The following is a 21,313-nucleotide window of genomic DNA, read 5'->3' as shown; positions in this document are numbered from 1 at the left end:
AAAGCGGTTTAGGCGGGGCGGTGACCCGGCCGTGGATGAGTCAGCAGCGGCACTCAACCTCACAGGCACAGGAGAAGCAGAAGGGGCGAGTGCGTAGATTCCGGGAAGTCGCCTGTAGACGGCCTTCTTCAGCTGCTGAGATTCTTTCCTACGGTCCTTGCTGTTAGACTCAAGGTACATTGGCTGTGCTCGTGGGAGAGGTATGTTCCCCCGTATCTGATGCTCGACGCGTTCCATCCGCCATTGTTCCATCCCGCTCCTCTCCCATCTTTCCCTTCCACTGACAGCTGTTTTGATTGCGCCTGCGCTCAACTTGTTAACTTTGGGTTCTCAGCGCAACTCCTTTACTCGCCGATCTCGAAGTCGCATTCGCTGGCGCCCCGGGCAACTTGTTCTATGATTTCCCATGCCCATTTTCTGCGGCGCCAGATGATTGTCTACATTCGCGGGGAGCCTGTATAGTTTCAACTGCTGGGCTGCCTACTGCCTGCTACGGATTCCCTCTATTTTCGATTTGAAGTTTCCGAGACAATTAAAGACCCGTTGGTTCTGGCGACCGTCGTAACCGCTGTAACACAACATGCCGGCAATAGTGCCGCCGGTCGATGACGACCTGGACAAGAACACCCCCACGGATTTGGTGGACAGTGAGCAGGATGCTGAAGGGGAGGAGGACACAGATCTCTATCAGATGGACCAACAGTTACAGGACGCTGTGCACCGCGCCCTTTCGGGCGAGCCCGTTGAGGACACTCCGGCCGCTGGCCCTGACGAAGAACTGGATGCTGAAGGCGAAACCGATCCTGAGATGGACGTGAACGGCACTCCGCTTGATGCTGAGCCGGTTGGCGCCGTGAAATTTCCCAAGCAAGCGCCGGCCGAGGATGACGAAGATGTGGTTTCGGGCCCAGCAGATGCAGAGGCAGAGGAAGACCCTGCTTCTGAGCATCGCAGCGACAGCGAGCAAGAACAAGAAGACGCATCGGGTTCGTCGTCAAGCAGTCAGGAATCGGACGATGAATGGGAAGGAGAGAGCAATGACCATGAGGATGCGGAGGCGGAGAACACGGTCCGCGGCAACTGCATGTGAGTCTAGAACCTCAAGTTGGCTGCCCGTGCCCCTGACCTGCCGGGCTCTGAGCCACATCAGGGGCATCGCCTGGAACACCGTTAACTAATGGGAAATGCTTTGTGTCTAGATTCTGTGGCCAGGACGAAGACAACGATCCTAGTGAAGAGTATGAGGATTATTTGACTTGCGGGGTCTGTGGCGATCATTGTATGTTGGTTTCGCGGCCCCATAAATTCTCCAGTCCCGGCTGTTGGACGATCCTTACTGACTCGGCAACCCGACAGCTCACCGGCAATGCGCCCGGGAACAGAGTGCGTTAGACGACGCGGAAGGTACCCAATCTCATTCCTGATCAAACCACTTGTTCATGGTGTGCTAAATCATGGTAGGACCCAGTTCATGGCGATGTCCCACCTGCGTCCGGGAGAAGCTGAGGTCCAGCCCCAGGGAGAGCGCACCGGTGCAACGTAAGGGTCGAGCTAAGAACATGCGCAAAGAACTGCTGCCAGCTCATACTGGCGAAGATGGCTCTGACTTTCATTCGATCTTCAACACAGTAACAGTCAACGATGAACTCCTAAACAGCTCTCGATCGCTACGAAAGAGGAAAGCCCTTTCGGCGTCAGTGGAGGTTGATGAGCATGCGCCTGTCCTACGTAAAAGGCAAAGGCAGACTTCAATGCGCTCCGATCGGGCAATATCCCGCGACATGGGCGAAGTTGTTGATGGCATGTCTCCAGTTCGAACGCGCTCTCGACGTACACGTAAGAGTGGACAGGAAAGTTGCCGCGTCGTGCTGAAGCAATATGGGCGCCTTGTCCTAGCATTTCGCTTAGATGAGTCTAGGTTGTCCAAAATCTTTAATCCTCGCAGCAGATCTCAAACGCGCAACCACCGGACTCCCAAGCCACCCCCACCTATTCCCGAGCCTCAAGCTCATTTTGCTCCTATAACGCCTGCCTCCTACTACACCCCGTTTTACTCTTTCAACGACCGCGAGATGGATGAGTCGAAGTCTAAACCTTACGGAGGTATTCTTTCCGAAGTTGACGCGGATACTTCAAAGACGTTGCCGACCAACCTGGATCGGGACAAATTTGAAATAGCCCGTCACAAGGCCGAGGAGGAATGGCAACGAAGAGTCATGCAAACCGAAACCAGCGGTGAAACCGTACAGCATGCGTCACAGAAGGTCTCAGGTCCTCCGTCTAGGATCAAGTACATTAATTTCGGGGGCTATGAGATTGAGACCTGGTACGCCGCTCCCTACCCGGAAGAGTATAGCCGCAACCGAGTCCTTTACATTTGCGAATTCTGCCTGAAGTATATGAACTCCGACTACGTCGCGTGGCGGCATAAACTCAAATGCCCGGCGAAGCACCCTCCTGGCGACGAAATCTACCGGGAAGGGTCAATATCAATATTCGAGGTAGATGGACGGAAGAATCCGGTCTACTGCCAGAACCTCTGCTTGCTTGCAAAGCTGTTCCTGGGTTCGAAAACTCTTTACTATGATGTTGAGCCTTTCCTCTTCTATGTCATGACCGAGTACGACGACCTGGGATGCCATTTCGTTGGGTACTTCAGCAAGGAGAAGCGCCCAAGCTCGGCGAATAATGTCTCGTGCATTCTGACGTTACCTATTCATCAGCGGAAAGGTTATGGAAACCTACTTATTGACTTTTCTTACCTGCTCACACGCATTGAAGGAAAGACAGGGTCGCCGGAGAAGCCTCTGTCGGATATGGGGTTGGTCTCCTACAGGAACTACTGGCGGCTCATCTTATCCTACCTACTACGAAGCCAAAAGACCCCTCTCAGCATCGCGGAGATCTCGGAACGAACAGGCATGACAGCCGATGACATTGTGTCAGGTCTGGAAGCATTACGTGCTCTTGTGAGGGATCCTGTGACCAAGACTTACGCTTTGCGCCTTGACTACAAATACTTCGAGGAGTGCATTCAAAGCTGGGAGAGCAAGGGATATGTTCAGCTCAATCCAGACGCGCTCGTGTGGACACCGTACATCATGGGCCGAAGCAATCAGTCACAATTCGATCGAGCCCCAATGCATGCAGTGGCGCCCCGCGAAGGGTTAGACGAAGAAAGCGAGGATGTCAAAGAATCAGGTGACGAGGAAGAGCAGCCACTATCCACTGATATCGACCTGTCGAAGGAAGACAGCACAGTTCCTCCAGTCATGAATGGGATTATTGACCCAGAACCAAAGCAGATTCCGCACGAGCCGGCGGGACCTCCTTCTACAGATGCACTGATCCACAACAATGGCTTCCGCCCGCCACCCACCACATCCGCAGACTCCAATACCGCGTCTGAGACCAATCCCACTAATGACATACCCGCGTGGAGATTCGAGATTTGGCCACCGGTTCAGGCTCCATCCTACAAAAAGCGCCCTGGCCGACCGTGGGGAAGTCGGACGAACCTCAAGACGGCGTCGACCCCGACTACCGTTCGTACTAGCGGTCGCAACACTCCTCGCAGATCATCAGTGCTGGCATCCATGACTCCCAGTGCGAATCAGATGAGCGTCCGCCGCGGCCGGAGTGCTAAGCTCATGGAGTCCCCCGCTGCTGATCCAGGCAGCGTGGAGCCAAACGGCACTGAGAATGAACGAGGCAAGGACATCGAGAACATGACAGCCGGCCACTTGGAAGAGATGTCACCGACCGCGATGCCGTTGGAGACTGAGAACCAAATGGACCGCACTGATGGTGACGATGCAACGCCTACATTGAACGGCAGCGGGGAATCTCAGAATAATGCGGACAACGAAAGCGTCGAAAACCCCAAACTCGAAGCCCTTGCGACGGTCAATGGTAAAAGCACCGAAAAGAAAACCAAAGTCACCAAATCGGTGAATCGGAAATCGTTGGTTGAGCAGCTTGAAATGGTCATTCCTGCCGACGATGAGAGTGTCAAAGTTCATGAGAACGGCGTGCCAGAGCAAGCAGTAGCCAACGGAGTTGATGCAGATGGTGATGTCGTGATGGAGTAATAAATCCTTTGCTGGTTTGATGAACGTTGACGGGTGGACTGCATACTCTCACTGGTCAACTTCAGAGCAGTTTCCTGGACAAGGGAGAGACTCGAGGCGTTGTGCATTACTCTTTTGGGAGTGGATATGTCTTTTCGTCGCCGACTTCATGGGGGAGTATGTTTTCATGACCAGGATTGTCGGCTTCCTGCTTTTCTTGTACTTTGCAAGCACGGCGTGGGCTGGAAAACCCGGAGTTTTTGTTTTGGATTTTCACTTGTCAGTGCACAGAAAGAGAGTCTTCTTACGATGAAGTGTCTCTCTTAGCCTTCTAGCGATTGAATCTTCCCTTTGAGCCTGGGCATCTGTTGCTATCATTGGTTCGTCGTCCGTCACCTGAGCGATTGGCCTTTTTCATTTTTCTTCTCTTCTTCTCCCACAGATACATTGCTCGATCTTTGGTCAACGGATTTGTTCCAGGCTGGAATTTCTTATTTTCTCATCTGAGTCACTTTCTACTTATCATGTAATGTAGTTCCACGAGATCTTTAGACAATGTGACTCTTGCGAATAGCTAGGATTGTCTCTTTTCTGCGCTTAAACCAGCGAAGGCAACGCTGCTTGCTCATCTGTGAGCCAACCCCGGTACAACTCCATGGTTCCTGAATCCTCAGGGCTCTGATCCCCGTGTATTCTCCTGAAGGGGTTCGATTCCGAAAGAACTCCGCTGTATTCTGCAGTTGTTGCGTGGCCCTGCCCATACCAATGTATGTATGTATGTATGTATGTATGCATGTGAGCATCCCTTGGGTGCCTCCATCTCATGCATGCTCTGCCACAGTACTGGAACCTTGCCGCTCCCAAATATGCCGGTACTTCCAACTCCTAATCAATGCTCTGAGTGCTTGCCGTACTGCAAGTCTATGCCGGCTAACGCCGACTTCCATACACTTACACTCCCAGCTCTTCCTGCCTTTATCGTCTTTGATAGTATACAGTACTACACCGACAGCTGGCATTATGTTATATTCTTAGTCGGATAGGCCTCCTAGATATGAGGAGGGAGTCACATCAGCTCTCACCCGGATTCATCGTCTGGAAGGACAGTACGCTCAACCTGAATATCCGTGTAAAAGGACCGCGCAGGCATGGGGGAAAGGGAGAAGGGGCGCGGATTACGCGTAAAAGAGGGTGGAAAGTTTCTGTATGCTCGATTAAATCGTTAGATTCCCTCTCAATCCCTACTCGTTAGGCGGAGTGGAGGATTTTCGGGCGGGAAAAGACCGGACTACCTAGGTAGATAGTACAAAAGCCAGCTCCAGCGGATTCACGACACATTCTTACAGAGTAAGTTAGAGATCAGGTGGTAACTCAATCCCGTAAGTCAGCTAGATGGTGGGATGATGATTTGCTGGGCATACCTAGGTACGTACAGTGCTAGTGCCCTAATCCCTCCCTAAGCGTTAACAGAAACTACTATACCTATTAAAGGTGATAAGATCCAAGGCCGGCGGAATGGTTGCCTGACTGACATACTTTTTTCTTCGTCCACGAATGCGAATGCATGATTCGACTGAGGGTGCGGAAAAGTACTGGAAGTAGAATAGAGTTCGGCCGCGCATGCCCCGAAGGGGACGGGGGACACCAAATCCAGGAATTGGGATGGTGCATGCATGGTGGGTTCTGATTTGGAGGGGGGGGGTGGGTTTGGTGATAGTTGGAGGTAGTAGTGTATGTAAGTTACATGTACCTACCCTACAAAGTACTGTGCGTATGAAAAGGTCTGGACAATGGTGCACGATGTTGTGCTGTACTGTACTGTACTTGCATTGGGTACGTACAGTACTGTATATATGCCGTCAGTAAGTTTGAGTTGGGCCGAGAAATAGCTGGGAACTTGAGTCATTTGCCATGGTTCAACTGGCCGGCTCTAGCTAGTCTTGATGCTTGGATGATCGATGGATGGAGGTGATGGTGGTGATCTACTTACCGGAGTGTACGGAGTACACAGTAGGTGTCGCCGCAAAAACTATCTGATTAAGCGAAGGGACTCTTTTCCGATCGGTTTCCCCTCCCAACATTCCCCTCGCGATCTTATCTACACTACCAACTCTGGGTGAACACCCAAGCATGATTCGACGTTTTGATGGGAGTTTGGTGCTCAACTACGGTTGCTCAAGCTGGTTGTACGACTTAATTCGTCTGATGAGTTGGTACGGCGCACTTTTGGAGTGAGACCACCAAGATTTGACTATTCAAGTACGGTGCAGAAAAAGCCAGGTCGAAGCAGCCGAGGTGCAGGGCCCGGATTTTGAGTAGGGAAAAAAAAATCAACAGTCTCGTCAATGCACTTCATGCGCCCGAACAAGGCCGGGATGGGGCTCCCGCTGCTGAGGTGGCAATGCGGCGTACAGTACTTTCGTCAAGCGTCCGTGAGACCTGCAATAATAACGAATGTTAGGTTCCCACCTACTGACGACACGTGATCTCTGGCCGTACGTCGATAACTAGTGTCTGCTACATATAAGAGGGGGAGCTGCGCGATGATGTCGACGCTTGGAGCCATGGAGCTCGGGGCTACTGCATTGCCCAGATAAAGTAGGAGGCCTCAAACCCCGCCCTACCTGTTCACAAGTGCAGGAGCTAATTGAGAGATCGTCTGGAAGTGTGGCGGACGTGGAGACAATAATGATCGTTGGGATATTTGATTGTGGCGGTGAATTGAGTGATTCTGCAGCCGGACATTCCTCGCCTAGTGAGGATGTGAAGGAAGAATCCTTCCCGAAAGAGGGTGAAGAGCCATGTGAACTCAACCAAAGGGGAATAGGACGATCGCTACGGAATAAAGAGATCGAGAGGGGAAAAAAGGAAAAAGGGCAGAAAGGGGAGAAAGAAGCAGAGTCGTCCCTCCGTACTTTGGACAGAAGTCTCGGACCCCCAACGTCTCGATGATAAATAATTGGATCGCTGCTGTGAGAGGCGTCTTAGCTGGCGTGATATCTCGGTTTCCCGAGATGATCTGTCAGTCAGGTCAGATCTTTTCCCTTGTCCACTTCCCTATAGGGGTAGGAGTTGGACTTTGACCGACCTGGGCCATCTGATAGGTCTGGGTTATCGTAATTCGTGAGGATCTGAGGAAATCCTGCAATCGCAAGTGTTTGTTTGTCGTGATGATGATGTTCTTGTTGTTCTTGTTGTTCAACAACGCAATTGTCATGAAGGAAAGTCGGATCAAGCTAGTCAATTGATCTTCCTCAACCAAAAACCTCAGCGGGACCGACCGCGAGTTCCCATCGTGCCAGGGGGGCACAAAAAACCACGAAACCAAAGTGTTGAACATCCATGGTTCAGAGGAAGGAGAGATCAGGGCGGTGATCGCAGGGCCAGAATAAGCATAACGGTAGCGTAGATTAAGCGCTTGGGCAAAGTCTGGTTCACACTGGGGATGGTTGACGGTCCGCCTGTCAACAATACCCGGGAACGGTTTCGCGTCCCCGTGCGAGAGTTCCTTAACTTGTTCTGGCCCCCAAAAGGCAACCGAACACTTCATCGTGCATTTATTTTCCCATCCCTCCCTTGCCAATCCCCTCCAGCCCCACCTTGAAGCAGATGTACATCGACGAAAGAGGGAAGAGGGCGGTGGGAAGGAAGAACTTCCCTGTGGCAGGCAGTCTGGCAGAGTATTCAGCAGTGTGGACGACCAAGACAAGCACGTCCAACTTCAAAACTTGTCTTGCGAAAGGAAAATCAAGAAAAGAGCCACACACCTCTCCCCTACCTCTAATGCTGCTCTCAGTCCTTTTCTTGATCTTCTCTCCCCTGACTCAAGGACTTGACCATCTTCGTCTGGCAAAGTTTAACCAGATCGCTGTGTAAGTGGATCGGGAGCCAATTGCAGCGGAGGGAAGTTGAATCCCCATAACAGCCCCATAAGTTAACCCACTGTGGATGTTTGTGGTGTTTCTCCCTCTGTGTGCGTGTGGCATTTTTTCTGCCGGTATTGTGATCTTTCGCCTGGCGTACGGCTGGCCTGGTCTGGTCTCAATTCAATTGACCAGCAATACGAACTCAATAATATCCAACGACAATAAGAACAGGGGGATAGATCTCGATCGAGGTCACTCGGATCCCCTTATTCCCCTCTAGAGCCGATTAACCCCGTCCACTACTGGCTCCGTCACAACGTGGCTTCATTGACCAAACGGAGCTTCTTCTGAAGTCCTCCGTAGGAGAATATAATTGTTGGAGGAGCATCGCAGTCGGAGACTTGCTGACAGGTTCCCTCCCCGTATGGCGTCGATCACAAGCCCTTCTTCAAACCCCGACCAGACGGTCCAGTCCTGGATTGGAGTGATGCTGGCCCATTTCTAACTCGTTACACGAATCTGGTCTTGTTTTTCCTCCCTCTCTCTCTCTTCCCTCCGATAATTCACTTGTTCTTGCTTGCATGACGCTTTCCGAATCCAAACCGTATCAGTCTTTGACCCCAACCCTTATCTGAGTCCGTCTTGTGTGTTTTTTTTTGTCGCCTCTCGTTCGCACACCCACTCCTCTCCCCCCTCCTTTCCTCCAGAATTTGCTTTTTTTTTTCGGGGTTTGCAGGCACAGTGATCGAATGGCCCGTCGCCTCCGGGCATCCGACCCAGATCGTAAAGGCCTGGGCATTGGCCTCTTTCACCCTTGCATAAGCCATGCCAATCTTCGGTCGCTTGCTTTTTCGCTAATCCATTCTACGCGGTCAATCTTGCGATGAGGTTTCCGAGTTTGTGCGCCATGCTGCGCCAATCCTTCGGCACGATGACGACAGACCTTTCTTCCCACGGCTGGATAAGATGGATCCATCCTGTTCCTCTGAAAATTAACGGTTTTGTTGCCCAGGAAGCCGTCCCTTCAAAGCTTGCAGGACATCCGGTCGCGGACTTCTGGGAGCCAGTAGCTCCGCAGTTGATGCGGCTAGATGCAGCTGCCACTGCCATTTATTATGTTCCAGGATCCGTATGCGTCTCGGAATGCAGTGCATCTGAGATGAGTGGCTCACGGACAGGGGAAGAACAGAAGAGGCCAAGGAAAAAAGAAAAACAATAAACCGAACAGACCCAGACGAACAAAAGGGAGGGAGGCAAACCAGAAAAAGATACGCTGTATGGACCGAGGGAGGAGAAGAAGCGTAATTGTCAGCCGCGCTCTTACACAGCGTGAACCAAACAACCCTCAGATTATGCACGGCGAGAGGAAGCGTAGTCCAACCAGACGGTCAACAACTATTTAAGTAAGGTTAGCTCTTCAGGGCTGCTGAATTTCATCTGGGTCAGAATGAAGGTACCGTCCTCGGTACAGTACTTGGGATGAACATGCTTACTTTGTCGACATTGCTTCAGCAACTCTTTGGCCAGTGCAGAAGGTGTTCCGATATCCGATGACTTAATAATCTTTCCCACCAGATGGAATAGTCTTCTCGATGGGGAGGAGGGGGGGAGGGGGGGCGAAGGAGCCTGTGGGGAGACGCACCGTCTGCGAGCTGCGTGTCAAATCCAGGCAATGTGATGCATCCATCGAGCTAGAATCCTAGAGTGCAGCGAGCTAAGCAAGCTGACTTTCCAGCCTGATCTGTTGTTCCCCACGGCTGCACGTTGAAAAGAGGCCCACACCCACTGCTATCCTTTTTTTTTTGTTTCCTCTCCTTATGGTGGCTGCGATCACTGGCCTCTGTCGTCCAAGACTCCTCCTCCTCCTCCTCCGCCTTATCCATTCCGTTTGATCCTGGACAAAGTGGTTGTTCCCTCTCCTCAAACCCAAGGCCGCATTTTCTTGAGGGAAAACTACTACCGTACTGAGGTAGAAGCAACGTCGCAGGCGATTGATACACCCGTCTCCGAAAAAGGTAGATCGCGCGGTGGTACAAAAAGTACGAGGGCTCGAGAAGTTGCGAAGAATATCCCCGAGGGGTGTGGATTTCGATTGGGAATTGGCTGCAGGCTTTGGCGAAGGGGAAGACCGAACGGCAGGGGATCGTACCTCGTGACACCGACTCGGGTTGTCGTCGCCCACCAGATCCAAAGCACCAGTTGGTTGCGACCGAGTCAAGAACCGCTCGCACCCTGAGTGCGCGCGCGTCGCAGGAACGAAGTCAGCAGAACGAACGAAGGCAGTCAATTTCGCCAAAGGCCGTTTCGCGCAGCAAAACAAAGAGTGTGTTCGCGCCAGGATAGCTCCGAGTGGGCCTGCAGGGCCCTGGACCCCTCGCGCTGCCCCGTCCTCTCGCCCTTGGATCCTTCTTTGTCAAGAACACGGATCCCGGTGGATGACATAAGAAGGAGCCCTTAACTCAAGGTTCGTGTCCTTGTGACGGAGATGGATGATTGTTGATACGAATTCCTTTGTGTGATGTACTCTGGCCTCGCTGATTATTTGTCCGATTAGGATCGTTTGTGAGGGTGCAGCGCAATCGAGCCAGTACAAGCCGAGCCCCAAGTGCGCTCTCCCGTGTGGGTGTAGGCGTGGCTGTGTGTGTGCGTGCATGCGTGTGGTTCTTTGCTATCTACAGATGACCTCCTTTCTCCGCTATCGATTACGGCGATAAAGATCCAATCAATACATACAGTTACGGGGGGACTGGTCCGCGGACTGGAATGCTTAAACGCGCGCACCGACCAGCATTGAACAGTTCGTTGGCGCCAATTCCAGAAGTCGGAGACCCTGCGTGTGGCGCCTAGATACGGGTCCTCCATCACCTGCATAACCGGCTCCATCTCCGCGTGCACGAGGGCCAAACCGTTGCGCCTGTGGGCTGGGGTTCGAGCTCGGGGAAGCGAATGGTCGTGTGCCGCAGACGCGGTGGATTTCAAGCTTAGCTCGATCAGTCCGTCGTCAGTCCGTCTGGCCTAGACGAGGGTTGACTTTTGGCGTCTGTTTGATCTGACTTTGGGGCTGCGCCCCTCCTGCAGCACACTTGCGTCGGAACCTGCCAATGTGCGCATCATCCCTATGTCGCTGCGGTTCCTGTCGGATCGTCAAGACTGATACGCACCTTAGCCCGCTTTCCTAACCGTGGTCGTCCATCTAACGACTGGGAACGATCCCATTATTCGACGACCGAAGAGTGGCCGGTTGTTGCTCATTTGTCTGGAACTGCTCCACTGGGCCAATTGTCTGGCTCAGCTGGCGCCGAACGTTTCCCTCTTCCCTCTTATTTTTTTTCTTTGGTCGTCCCAGTAAATCTCTACCCTAGGCTCACCTTTTTCTTACCCATCTAATTTCCTGACACGCTTACCCTCATCTTTTTTTTTTATTATTTGATTTTTTTTTCTAGGAGGGAAGCAGTTTGTTTGTGCGTCAGAAGACAGTCGGAGGCGACTCGGGCTGACCCATCGTTCAGCTACAGTCTGATCACTAGGCGGTGTTTCAATCCCGCCACACTTACTCCTTCCTCTTGTCAAGGTCGCTCTTCTCGCTTCCTATTGCTTCATCTCGATCTATTTTTGACTTTGGCCAAAAAAATTTCAGAAAGACGTGCGGGGGGGCCCCAGTGATTAGCGTTGTGTTCGTCTTTGACCGAGCGTGGGTTTGTCTGTGTGTCGGCTGTCTGTGGTGGTTTCTGGATCGGGTTGATCGGATTTTCTATTATTCACACCAACATATTCCCTTATTCTTATTTGATTTGGGAAACCATCTAGACCTGGTGTGGATTGGGTGAACCAGATATTGCTCGGTCGCAAAGCTCCGATTTGATTTCGGGCAGAATTTCGTGACAGAGACACAGAGAAGATTGGGGAGCAGACTTTAAGAAGGAAATCGATAATCGATATTTCGTCATTGGTGAAGAAATTACTCTGTCGGTCCGGATTTGAAAATCGGATTAGAAAGAGAAAAAAGGAAAAAGGCAAAAGGAAAAAGAAAAGAGAAGGCAAGAAATCAAAAGGCAGGAGAAGGGAGAAAGAAGAAACCCCATCGAAAAAAGGTCCGGAAGTCAACTCCAGAACAATTGAATATCGACATCATCAACCGGAAACAAGAAGAAGAAGTTGAAGATCGATCGGTCAGACCAACAGTGCAAACAATCCAGCCATCCATCCAACCACTCAGCCATTCGTCCGTCTATCAGTCAGTGATTGTTCACAAAAGCCGAGAGTGTAAGAGAAAGAGAGACACGAAGATCGCCAGGGCTGACTTAGCTGCTGCTGCTGCTGCTGCTACTGCTGGTTAAGGTACAGTACCACTACAGGTTCTGCTGCAGCTTTGGTGCATTCTTCTGCTGCTTCTTTTTCTTCTTGGGCAGTTAAGGTTTGTCTGGAACCGTGCTCGGCTGGCTCTTGCCGCTTGCATTCTGACGACACCATCCATCTTTTTCCTTCCCTCGGCGCCGTTTTCGTAACCACCAACACCACCAAAGACCCAAGTCAAAGTCATCCACTCTCCCACCTTTCCACCTTAACCAAAGGTCGAGCCCGCTCCCTCAACCACTCACTCACTCGCCAAAAAAAAAAAAAAAAGAAGAACTGACCACTACGTACACTACGCACACTACTATTACTGCTACCGCTACCACCGAAACCGTCTGTTTTCAAACGGTCCCTACCATTCTTTACTACCTATCAATCCATTCATCACCACAACCACCAACCCCAAATCATCGAAGCTCTAAAGTTTACTACGCTACCACTAACTATCACTACCTAAAGAACGACCCTCCCCCTCCCCGAAAGCTGTTACCAATCCCGCAACTGGCAGCTGAACTACCCAGCAATTCCCACCCTGTCTCCACTCCGGTACTTGGGTCCAAGAGGTCAAGAACAGCTCTTGTTCAGCTGCAACGGGCCTAAACTCACCTGCCCTTACCCTTACTAACTTACTAACTACAATTCTCACTATCCCACCTTCCCATTCTATCGGTCATACACTGTGCTGTCCCATCCTTTAACCAACTTCAATTCCCCTCAGACCACTCTCTTACCCACCCCCCACCCACCACCCATCCATCACCTGCAAAAGTGACGAGGGTAGGTATCATTCATTTCATTCTGGTGCTTTTCCGAACCACACCTTGTTCCGCAGCCAGGTTCCAGAGTGGAAGCCCCCCGGCCTGTCCGTTTTTTCTTCCTTGTAAAACCACCGGTTCACCTTCTGTCTCTCTTCATCCATCATATCAAGCTATTCCCCTGAGTATCCTGCTGTTATTCAGACGTGGTTCACTGCTCGTTTCCTGACGGATCTCCGACTCGGATCCCTTGGCTCCCTTCAATTCGGTGCTATCTGTGCTATCTCCCCAATATCTCGCCTTGATGAGTGCGTCGACGTTTTCGGACGCTTCCCTGGCCCGCGATTCTCAGAGGTTTGTGCTGTCGCTCCCCCAGCTCTTGGTCGTCTCAAAGCTGGCTGCTCAACTCTTACTCTGTGATCCAGGGCTTCTCGCTGACGATGCTCACCTCCAGCGCGGACTTCGACTTGATCGTTCGCCAGCAGCCCACCCGGGCGCGCGTGGCTGGTGGGAAGGAGAAAGGTACGTCGCAGCCAGGAAACTTGGTCCCATGGACGAGCAGCCGTTGACTTGAGGATCGCCTTGCCTGGACAGAACGCAAGCCAGTTGATCCGCCTCCAATCGTGCAGATTCGTGTGAGAGAGGAGGGGACTTATCTCGCGCAGTATGTGACCGCAACCTCGAGCCCTCGTGCCATCGGCTTTCACCTTGCTAATAGGCGCGAGTAGACACTATCTCCAGAGTCCCTATTATTTTATGTGCTGCAGCCTCTACGATGCTTCCGAAGACAATCCTGTTCCCGTGGCACCATCCACCGCACTAACTGGTACACTGGTCTCCTCGCTTCACCGGTTGAAGGACGTGGACAACAGCGGTAAGGGAGGCCCGGGAGTGTTGGCAGACATGCGCCGCGTACTGACGCGCTTTTTCTAGATGGAGGGTTCTTTGTTTGGGGAGACTTGTCCGTGAAGATCGAGGGCGACTTTCGACTCAAATTCACTCTCTTCGAAATGCGCAAGTAAGACTCTCCAAGTGGCCGGGGTGGGAGTTCCGGGGGCCTTTGTGGGCCTCCATATGGAGAACGAGAAAGGAGAGGATGGACGCTGAGAGCTTGTGCTGACATTCGTCTACAGGGACGATGTAACATACCTAAAATCCATCATCACGGACCGCTTCACTGGTGAGTATGCTTCATTATTGGACCGTTGCACAGCCCGAGATTCAATGCTTATTGGATGCAGTTTACCCTCCAAAGAGCTTCCCTGGAATGGGAGAGTCGACCTTTCTGTCTCGATCGTTTGCAGACCAAGGAGTAAAATTGAGGATTAGAAAAGAACCGCGGACGCTGATGTAGGTAAACCACGGAGTTCACAGTATGTACTGGGATGGCGCTAGCGGCATGGCTGACTTGGGACACAGAAAACGGCCACCCCCACGACCGGAGGACTATCCTCAGCCGCTTCCACGATCGCCAGATCGCTCGTCAATTCAGATGTCGAGTAACGCATTCAGCGGGTACCCTCAAGCAGCAGGCAGAGACTATGCGTCGTACTACGGAGCGGCGCATCCAACCAAGCGAGCACGGATGTCGTCGATTGACATGGGCACCAGAGGTGTCTATGATGCAGATGGCCGACTTCGCCAGATGGATGCTTACCCTCAGACTGCAATATACAATCAAGCGGGTGGCTATCCGGCTTCTATGATGCAGGGTTATCCGACGGGGCACACGGGAGTTCCTGACTATACGGTATGTCGGCCTGTCTCTTTTCTTGGCGGTCACTTAGTCGCTCTCAACAACGCTACCCGAGTGTTCTTTGGAAGACCGTAGCTAATTCTTGCTAAAGCTGACTCCGGAACAGATGAGTTACGGAATTCCGGCTTCGGCTCAGGTACCTCAGATGCAGGATCCAAGTGTTCACAGTCGATCGAGTCAACAAGCGACGATGCAGTCTCTTGGGATGGTAAATCAGCCTGGCACTCCGGTACGGAATTCTTATTCCCATCGTTCATCTATTCACAATGATAGACGATAGACTAAGAACAAACCCTTTTTGGATAGACAGCGGATGCAACAGGGGCGATGATGTCTCAAGGTTATCCTCGATCCCAGCAATATCAGACCAGCTCAACGATTCTCCCTCCTCTGCAACGAAACCGCAACTTTCCCCAGGGGACGAACGGCGCGACGGCCCGAGGTTACTTTGATCAATCGTCTCAAGCGGCGACACCGATCCTACCATCTCAGCCTATGGGTACGAATGAGGCGGAGCGATACGGTTCGGCGCCTGGCCAGGCCCCTTTCGACCATCCTGGTTCGGCGAATGGCACCCCCCGATAAGCGAATTAACGTCCAGATGTATGTGTTCTGATATTGACGGTTTCTTTCTTCTCTTTTGCTTTTGGTTTCTTGCTGTTCATTGTTTGCTATGGGTTACTTGGATAGACAGTTCGGTCGGTGTTACTTCATGGGACTGAAATCGGCGGCACTTGGGGATACATGGCGCCTGGGGAATTAAAATGGGTCACCGGGGATTTTATTGCTAAGTCTCTTGCTTCTTGCTTCTCTTGTTTCCAGGATGACGGTTACGAGGGAGGGAGGGTATTACTGACTTCGTTGTATATATTATTATTTTTTTTATTTTGACCTGGAGCAGTATTATGGCCTGCGGTGGGCAGCAGGTCTTTTTGCTTTGCTGCTCGCTCCTTGCTCATGAAATGGAAGTTAGGCAGTTTGGTACTGTCAGAAATCAGATCCCTTCGGTTTCGACGTATTTAGGAGTTGGTTAGGAGGTAATCTGTTGGTGTTGCCGTTTCTGGCCGGATTGCAATTTATCCAAGTCAACTTCACTTCCTTAACTTGAACTCACTGCATTCACCCTCGATCACCGGGCATCGCCTCGACCATTTGTGTTCTTTCCTCCCCTTTCCCTTCCCTTTTCGTTCCCTCTTTCTAATTTTCACCGAAGATCGTCTTCCTCCTTCGTCCCATACTCTTTGTGACTTTGACCTCGACAACGCCCTGCTGCTCACCACGGCTTCCGGTTCGGACAGCATGGCGGGACATCTGGAAAAGGCACGAGTCGGATCACATCCATGTCCGCCTGAAATTTCTAACCTGGAAATACGAAATACATGGTCGGGCAATCTCGAGGATCCAGTGGCCGTAAGAATCTCGCTGGAGGTAAGCAATTTCACCCATCTCACTCTTTGAGCATGCTCAGGGCCTTGAAGGGTCTGCCGCTGATTCAAGAAACCGGATATATGAGCCCACAGGTCCAGTGTCTTCCCAACACGCAGTTTCAACTTCTGAACACAAAGCACTCGGGCATCTCCCTCATCAGCACTTCTGTAACCCGCGTCCATTCCCATCATTTCGGTCAGAGCGATCAGTCGAAATATGAATATCGTCCTCCCAGTCCCCTTTTTGCTTTCTCATCATCGGTGACTGAGCATGAAGATAATGGAGAGGAAACTAAGCTTGACTCGGGAAAATCGTCTGTTTTCAACGCGGGGCATGAGCTCAGCGACGTCGGCTCTCTCAAGGACGTTGGGTCACCTAGCAACGATCAGGTTGGGGGGTCCAGATCTTGTTCTGGTTCAGACAGCCCTCGGTTAGAAAGACTCCGAGTTACACGTCTGAAGACCACGAGCCTTCAAGAAGCACGCCGCCGACATGCATCTCGTATCACTCCCCCACTCGAATCGCCGCCCATATGTCTAAACCTCGCTCGATCTGAGGACCGGAACAGCAGCCAGAACTTAGGAAAGCGAAGCGCTGCCGATGCGTGTCTCCCGAGCTCCGCATCAGACACGGAGAGTGAAGATCTGAATGACAAGGCAGTGGGACGCGTTGACACCTCGCACAGTGTTGCCTCTGCCGGTCTTGCTCACAGACACAAAAGCCTGGCGAGAAGTCCCTTTGCGGAAAAGATGCAGAGGTCGAGAGGCAAGCTCTCCACAAGCTATTGCTCCACTCATTCGAGTCGAAGCTCTAGATCCACACCCAGGGTCGAGAAACCAGTCGAACCGGTGCTCTCCGATACATCATCCGATGCTGGCCTGTGTGCTTCGAGCTACATCGAGGTTGCGGAGAATGACCTTCCGAACACCACGGCCACTCTTCTTGATCTTGAGGAAGTAGCGAACAATAACGTGTTGCCTACGGATAACAAACTGGACTCTGGTGGTAGCTCAATCTTGCCGGCAAAAGATATTGAAGAAGCAGTTATCAGCAATGCTCTGCCTACCGGTAAACAACCAGACTCTGATTTTAGCTCGATCCCAGCAGCAAAAGATATCAAAGAAGCAGTTGTCAGCAATGCTCTGCCTACGGACAAGCAACCGGATTCTAGTAATGACACGATCTCGCCGGCAAAAGATCTTGAAGAAGCAGCTGCCAGTATTGTGTTGCCTACAGATAACCAACCGAGATCCGATAATGATTCGATCTCGCCGGCAAAAGACATCGAAGAAGCAGCTGTCAATAATGTTCTGCCTACAGATAAGCAACCAGACTCTTGTAATGGCTCGATATTCACGGCAAGAGACATCGAAGTTCTAGAAAAGTCCCTTTGGGAGCACGAGTCTTGGAGGCATCAGAAAGTCCGTGTCGATAACCACCTTCCCCCAATGGAAACAGTACCAGAGTATATATGTAGTCAAGAAGCTCCAACTACTCCTCTCAAAGATAAGCAACGGTCACTGTTCGGTGGCACAGACGGAGCTGCGGACACTGAATCGATGCATGAATCTTTGCACAGTGACGAAACCCCCAAAGAATCTCGCCTTCCACTCACAAGTTCTGAACACGATGGGGTGACCACAGAAGCCCAAATTCCCGTCACAAGCTCGACCTCTGTCAAGCCTGGATCCCCAGAGCTTACCATCTCGGAGCATCCAACCAATAACTTTGAAAAACAACCCAAATTACCCCAGCCGGAGGTATTTGGTGACCCGGAACTGACTCTCATCAATGATATTTTGTTAGTCAAAAGCCCTCCCAACATAACACCGGTGCCTTACAAGATGGTTCTCACCTTGACCGTCAAACTTCAGAAAGGGGCGCCAAGTGGCTGGAGCTATCTGATTATTCCGGGGTTGCCCAGGCTGAGAAATGGGGAAATAGGGGTCCTGCTCTTTCAGATTCCAGCAGACCACGGTCTTGAATTTCGAGTCACGAACCTGGGACGGTATAAGATGGTGGAGAATTGCTTTCTGGCCGAGTTGGTCTATTGTGGAGACCTGATGATACCTCTTCGCCGGTGCAATCAGAATTTCTACGGGATTATCAAAGGTTTCACGGTGGACCAAGAGATCAAAGCGGAGATTATGCCTTGCTCTGGCGCCGCAGAGGGCACCAAAGACCAGCAGAAAGCTATTTGCATTCGGTATCAGGCATTCTGCTCGGTGAAGCTCCACAATCGTTGCTTCTGTGCTGAAAAATGCTGTGTTCTACTATCGATAGATGGTGGGCCAGAAGGCTTCTTTCGAACCGAACTTGACACCCGAAAGACAGGGCTACAGGTAGTTCAGATCGCACCGGAACATGACACGCCTTTGGGTACCTCAACCCTACAAATCATTTGCAACCCGAAGAACTACGAGATGCTCTGTGTAAGCTGGACGGTCAAGCTCTCTCCCAACGACAACAAGAAAGCAAGCAGCTGGCTTCCAAGAGTCTACCCTGGACCATCTGGTTCGAATGATCGTGCTAAGCATTATCTCAGATACACTCACCTGGAACGCGGCGATGAATCCCCTGCTAAAAGTGCAGCGAATCACCATCCTGGAGAGTCTTCCAGTAAGATGACGCCTGAAGGTTCCGAGGCTGGCTTGCAGACACAGGAGCAGCCGCTGGGGCATTTATCGCACTCTGAAGAGTCCGGCGCTGCAGATGCTTCTCCAGTGGGGGGAACGGAAGAGGGAGCGAACATTGGCGAAGGGGCCTTCCGAATGACGGCAGGAGAAGTCATGGGCGTTGGTGAAGAAGCTCGTGGTGCAGCTAGTGGGGTGGATGGTGGGGAGATTATACAACGTGGCGAGGATGCGATAGCTGGTCAGAATGGAAAGCACGCGAGTCTTGCAACGAAGGGTCTTGTTGTGGTGTTTTGCCTGGGGGTTGCTGTGGGTGGCATGTTTACCTCTGTTTGGCTTGACAACATATACACCAATGCTCTCAGTCGTTCATTTCGAGGCTCATCGCAACCACCTGTCATCATGAGTGAAAGGGGCATTAATTTGACTAGCGAGGTGAGCTCTGTGGCGGCGGACGAGAACCACTCTCAGCAGATGTTACAGCTGAACAACACTGAGTCAGTCGAAGGGGATGTCAATTTGTCGGAGGAGCCGACTGAACAGGAGTCTGTTGATGCAGAGGAGGTCGAATTGGAGGAGCTGGGAAGTGGAGCAGACGAAGTCGGAGAGAAGCAGCAGCCACTCCATCCACACCAAACCCGCTCATTCCGGGACCAGGTGGATTACTGGCTGGGATGGCGTGGGCCGATTGTGCCAGACGGTGGCCAAGTGTGAGGGATTTGTGCTGAGATCGAGAGAAGCAGAACCTGTATCAAGCAGATACCACTTATGTCTCTAGTCTAGTCTAGGTAGAATATTTACAATGGTCAGGTCATGGGCTTTGCTTGTTGTCTATACCGTTTCCTCTAGGTGCTTCAACACCTCCTCCACCGCCCAAGTCAAGAGCTCCGTGATGGGTTTATCCCCGCGCCCGGGAGCCACCGTGACCCCGGCATTTTCTCGCAAGCGAGTTCCCTGGCCCACGAGCCTGACCAGCACCTGGGGATCCGACTCCTTGAGCAAGCGGTCCTCGTCCTCCGTCTCCTCCTCCGGTAGCAACAACCACGCATGATCCTTGACATAATTTGGCCACACGATGTCATCGACATAGCCAGGGGGGTCGGTCCAGAAATTCTGCGGTGGCCGATCATCCTCCGCCTCCAGGTCGATCCTTTCGTCTTTCCCCGGGTCACCACTGCTGTCACCACCAGCAGCAGCAGCAGCAGCAGCTTGTTGCTCCTCCGACGAAGAAGCCACCGGCACCACCGGCGCCGCCCCAATAGTCACATACCCCGACCTCCTCTCCCGCCGCTCCTTGACCTTCTCATACGCCGCCGGCAAGAACAACCGCCCATCCATCCGCTCATGGACCTCCCGCAGCGGGTGCTGCGCTGCCGCCACCGTCGGATCTCGGTCTGCTGGCGCTGCCGGTGGCGCGAAGAGCAAAAACCCTTCCACGAACGCGACGGTCCTCGCCCCCGCCCCAGCTCCCGCCCGGAGCCGCTGCCGCACCCGTCTCTGCAACTCCTCCACCACCCCGGGGCTGGTCGCATCCACCGGCTGGCTCTCATTCTGATCCTCCTTCGACCGCAGCCGCGGCGGGAGCCGCCCGTGCGCGCGGACGTAGCTCAGCGAAGCCGCCAGGAAGGCGAGGTCGAGGGCGCCGGCCGTGTCCCAGTTTTGGAGGACGGTGCCGGTTGGGAGGGTTATTTGGGGGATTCTTTTGGGAAGTTTAGTCTTGCGGGGTAGATTGGGGGGGGGGGGGGGTGCTGGCGAACGCACTTATCGTCCGGGTGGTAGAAGTCATCTTCGTGGATGAGGAGGGCGTGGATTTCCGGGTCACCGGCAGGGAGGGTGAAGATGCGGTGCAGGAGGCGGGCGAGGGTGGTTTTGCCGCTGCTGGAGGGGCCGGAGAGGGCTATAATTATTGTGGGTTGGGGGGTGGGTGGCATTTTGGGATTTTGGTGCGGTGCTTATGCAGAGAGCTTGGGTGAGAAAGAGGGGGGAAGGATGGATGCAGTGGGAAGAGGGGGTATTGATCGGCGGGTTTATCGCGGAGATTGGAGGTGAGGTGAGCTGGGCTGGGCTGGGCTGGGCTGAGCTGGGGTGGGGCGCGGTCTTATCGTTATCGCGTGTGTGCGATTGCACGGACGTTTTTGCGACAGTACGGAGTACTGTACTTAGTATTCATGGTAGTGGTAGAGGGATTTAGATACTGCTGATGCGCTTTACTGGGAAGCTGAAAGGAAGGGGGGTCCGGGGATTTTCCCCCGGGAATTGTTGTTATGGGGATTAGGATTGAGTGTCACTGGGAAGTTGAAAGAAAGGGGGGTCCGGGGGTTCTCCCCCGGAAACCGTTAATTATGAGAATTAGGGTTGAGTGTTACTGGGAAGTTGAAAGAGAGGGGGGTCCGGGGGTTCTCCCCCGGAATACAATGCATTGCTTGTAGCAAGATGGTTATACATAGTAAGT

At 52.3% G+C, this 21,313-nt stretch overlaps 5 protein-coding genes across 5 annotated transcripts; 3 read left to right on the top strand and 2 right to left on the bottom strand.

The window, feature by feature from the left end:
* Window positions 1–580: 580 nt before the first annotated feature.
* On the top strand, window positions 581–4,091 carry BO86DRAFT_304309 (putative histone acetyltransferase; the record flags this gene model as incomplete). Its single annotated transcript, XM_025667612.1, has 4 exons — window positions 581–1,086; window positions 1,200–1,279; window positions 1,357–1,404; window positions 1,462–4,091. The coding sequence occupies 4 exons, from the start codon at window positions 581–583 to the stop codon at window positions 4,089–4,091; spliced, it is 3,264 nt and encodes a 1,087-aa protein (XP_025531612.1).
* A 2,867-nt stretch (window positions 4,092–6,958) lies between these two features.
* On the bottom strand, window positions 6,959–7,819 carry BO86DRAFT_164670 (uncharacterized protein). The gene has a single exon (XM_025666452.1). The coding sequence runs from the start codon at window positions 7,618–7,620 to the stop codon at window positions 7,102–7,104; it is 519 nt and encodes a 172-aa protein (XP_025531611.1). The 5' UTR covers window positions 7,621–7,819; the 3' UTR covers window positions 6,959–7,101.
* Window positions 7,820–12,912: 5,093 nt separating this feature from the next.
* On the top strand, window positions 12,913–15,545 carry vosA. The gene is made up of 10 exons (XM_025666453.1): window positions 12,913–13,398; window positions 13,499–13,566; window positions 13,639–13,708; window positions 13,773–13,918; window positions 13,978–14,062; window positions 14,178–14,224; window positions 14,286–14,394; window positions 14,464–14,794; window positions 14,907–15,029; window positions 15,107–15,545. Exons 1-10 carry the CDS (start codon window positions 13,349–13,351, stop codon window positions 15,383–15,385), a joined length of 1,308 nt encoding a protein of 435 aa, XP_025531610.1. The 5' UTR covers window positions 12,913–13,348; the 3' UTR covers window positions 15,386–15,545.
* Window positions 15,546–17,690: 2,145 nt separating this feature from the next.
* BO86DRAFT_164661 (uncharacterized protein) lies at window positions 17,691–19,611 on the top strand. Its single transcript, XM_025666451.1, has 2 exons — window positions 17,691–18,029; window positions 18,173–19,611. Exons 1-2 carry the CDS (start codon window positions 18,020–18,022, stop codon window positions 19,573–19,575), a joined length of 1,413 nt encoding a protein of 470 aa, XP_025531609.1. The 5' UTR covers window positions 17,691–18,019; the 3' UTR covers window positions 19,576–19,611.
* A 15-nt stretch (window positions 19,612–19,626) lies between these two features.
* Window positions 19,627–20,841, bottom strand: BO86DRAFT_386011 (ribosylnicotinamide kinase). Its single transcript, XM_025671241.1, has 2 exons — window positions 20,623–20,841; window positions 19,627–20,560 (listed from the first exon to the last, which is right to left on the bottom strand). The coding sequence occupies exons 1-2, from the start codon at window positions 20,790–20,792 to the stop codon at window positions 19,693–19,695; spliced, it is 1,038 nt and encodes a 345-aa protein (XP_025531608.1). The 5' UTR covers window positions 20,793–20,841; the 3' UTR covers window positions 19,627–19,692.
* Window positions 20,842–21,313: the final 472 nt, after the last annotated feature.

Source organism: Aspergillus japonicus, assembly GCF_003184785.1.
Source record: "Aspergillus japonicus CBS 114.51 unplaced genomic scaffold BO86scaffold_5, whole genome shotgun sequence".
NCBI lineage: Eukaryota > Fungi > Ascomycota > Eurotiomycetes > Eurotiales > Aspergillaceae > Aspergillus > Aspergillus japonicus.
Note: the sequence above shows the minus strand (reverse complement) of the source record. Positions and strands in the feature narration are given on the sequence as shown.

Excerpts from the sequence above, each read along its gene's own strand:
- vosA (XM_025666453.1), top strand. The coding sequence starts at position 13,349 with ATGAGTGCGTCGACGTTTTCGGACGCTTCCCTGGCCCGCGATTCTCAG. Across the intron at positions 13,567-13,638 it reads GGCTGGTGGGAAGGAGAAAG|AACGCAAGCCAGTTGATCCG; the intron begins GTACGTCGCAGC and ends TTGCCTGGACAG. Across the intron at positions 14,063-14,177 it reads ACTCTCTTCGAAATGCGCAA|GGACGATGTAACATACCTAA; the intron begins GTAAGACTCTCC and ends ATTCGTCTACAG.
- BO86DRAFT_386011 (XM_025671241.1), bottom strand. The coding sequence starts at position 20,792 with ATGCCACCCACCCCCCAACCCACAATAATTATAGCCCTCTCCGGCCCC. Across the intron at positions 20,561-20,622 it reads TTCTACCACCCGGACGATAA|AATCCCCCAAATAACCCTCC; the intron begins GTGCGTTCGCCA and ends ACTTCCCAAAAG.
- BO86DRAFT_164670 (XM_025666452.1), bottom strand. The coding sequence starts at position 7,620 with ATGAAGTGTTCGGTTGCCTTTTGGGGGCCAGAACAAGTTAAGGAACTC.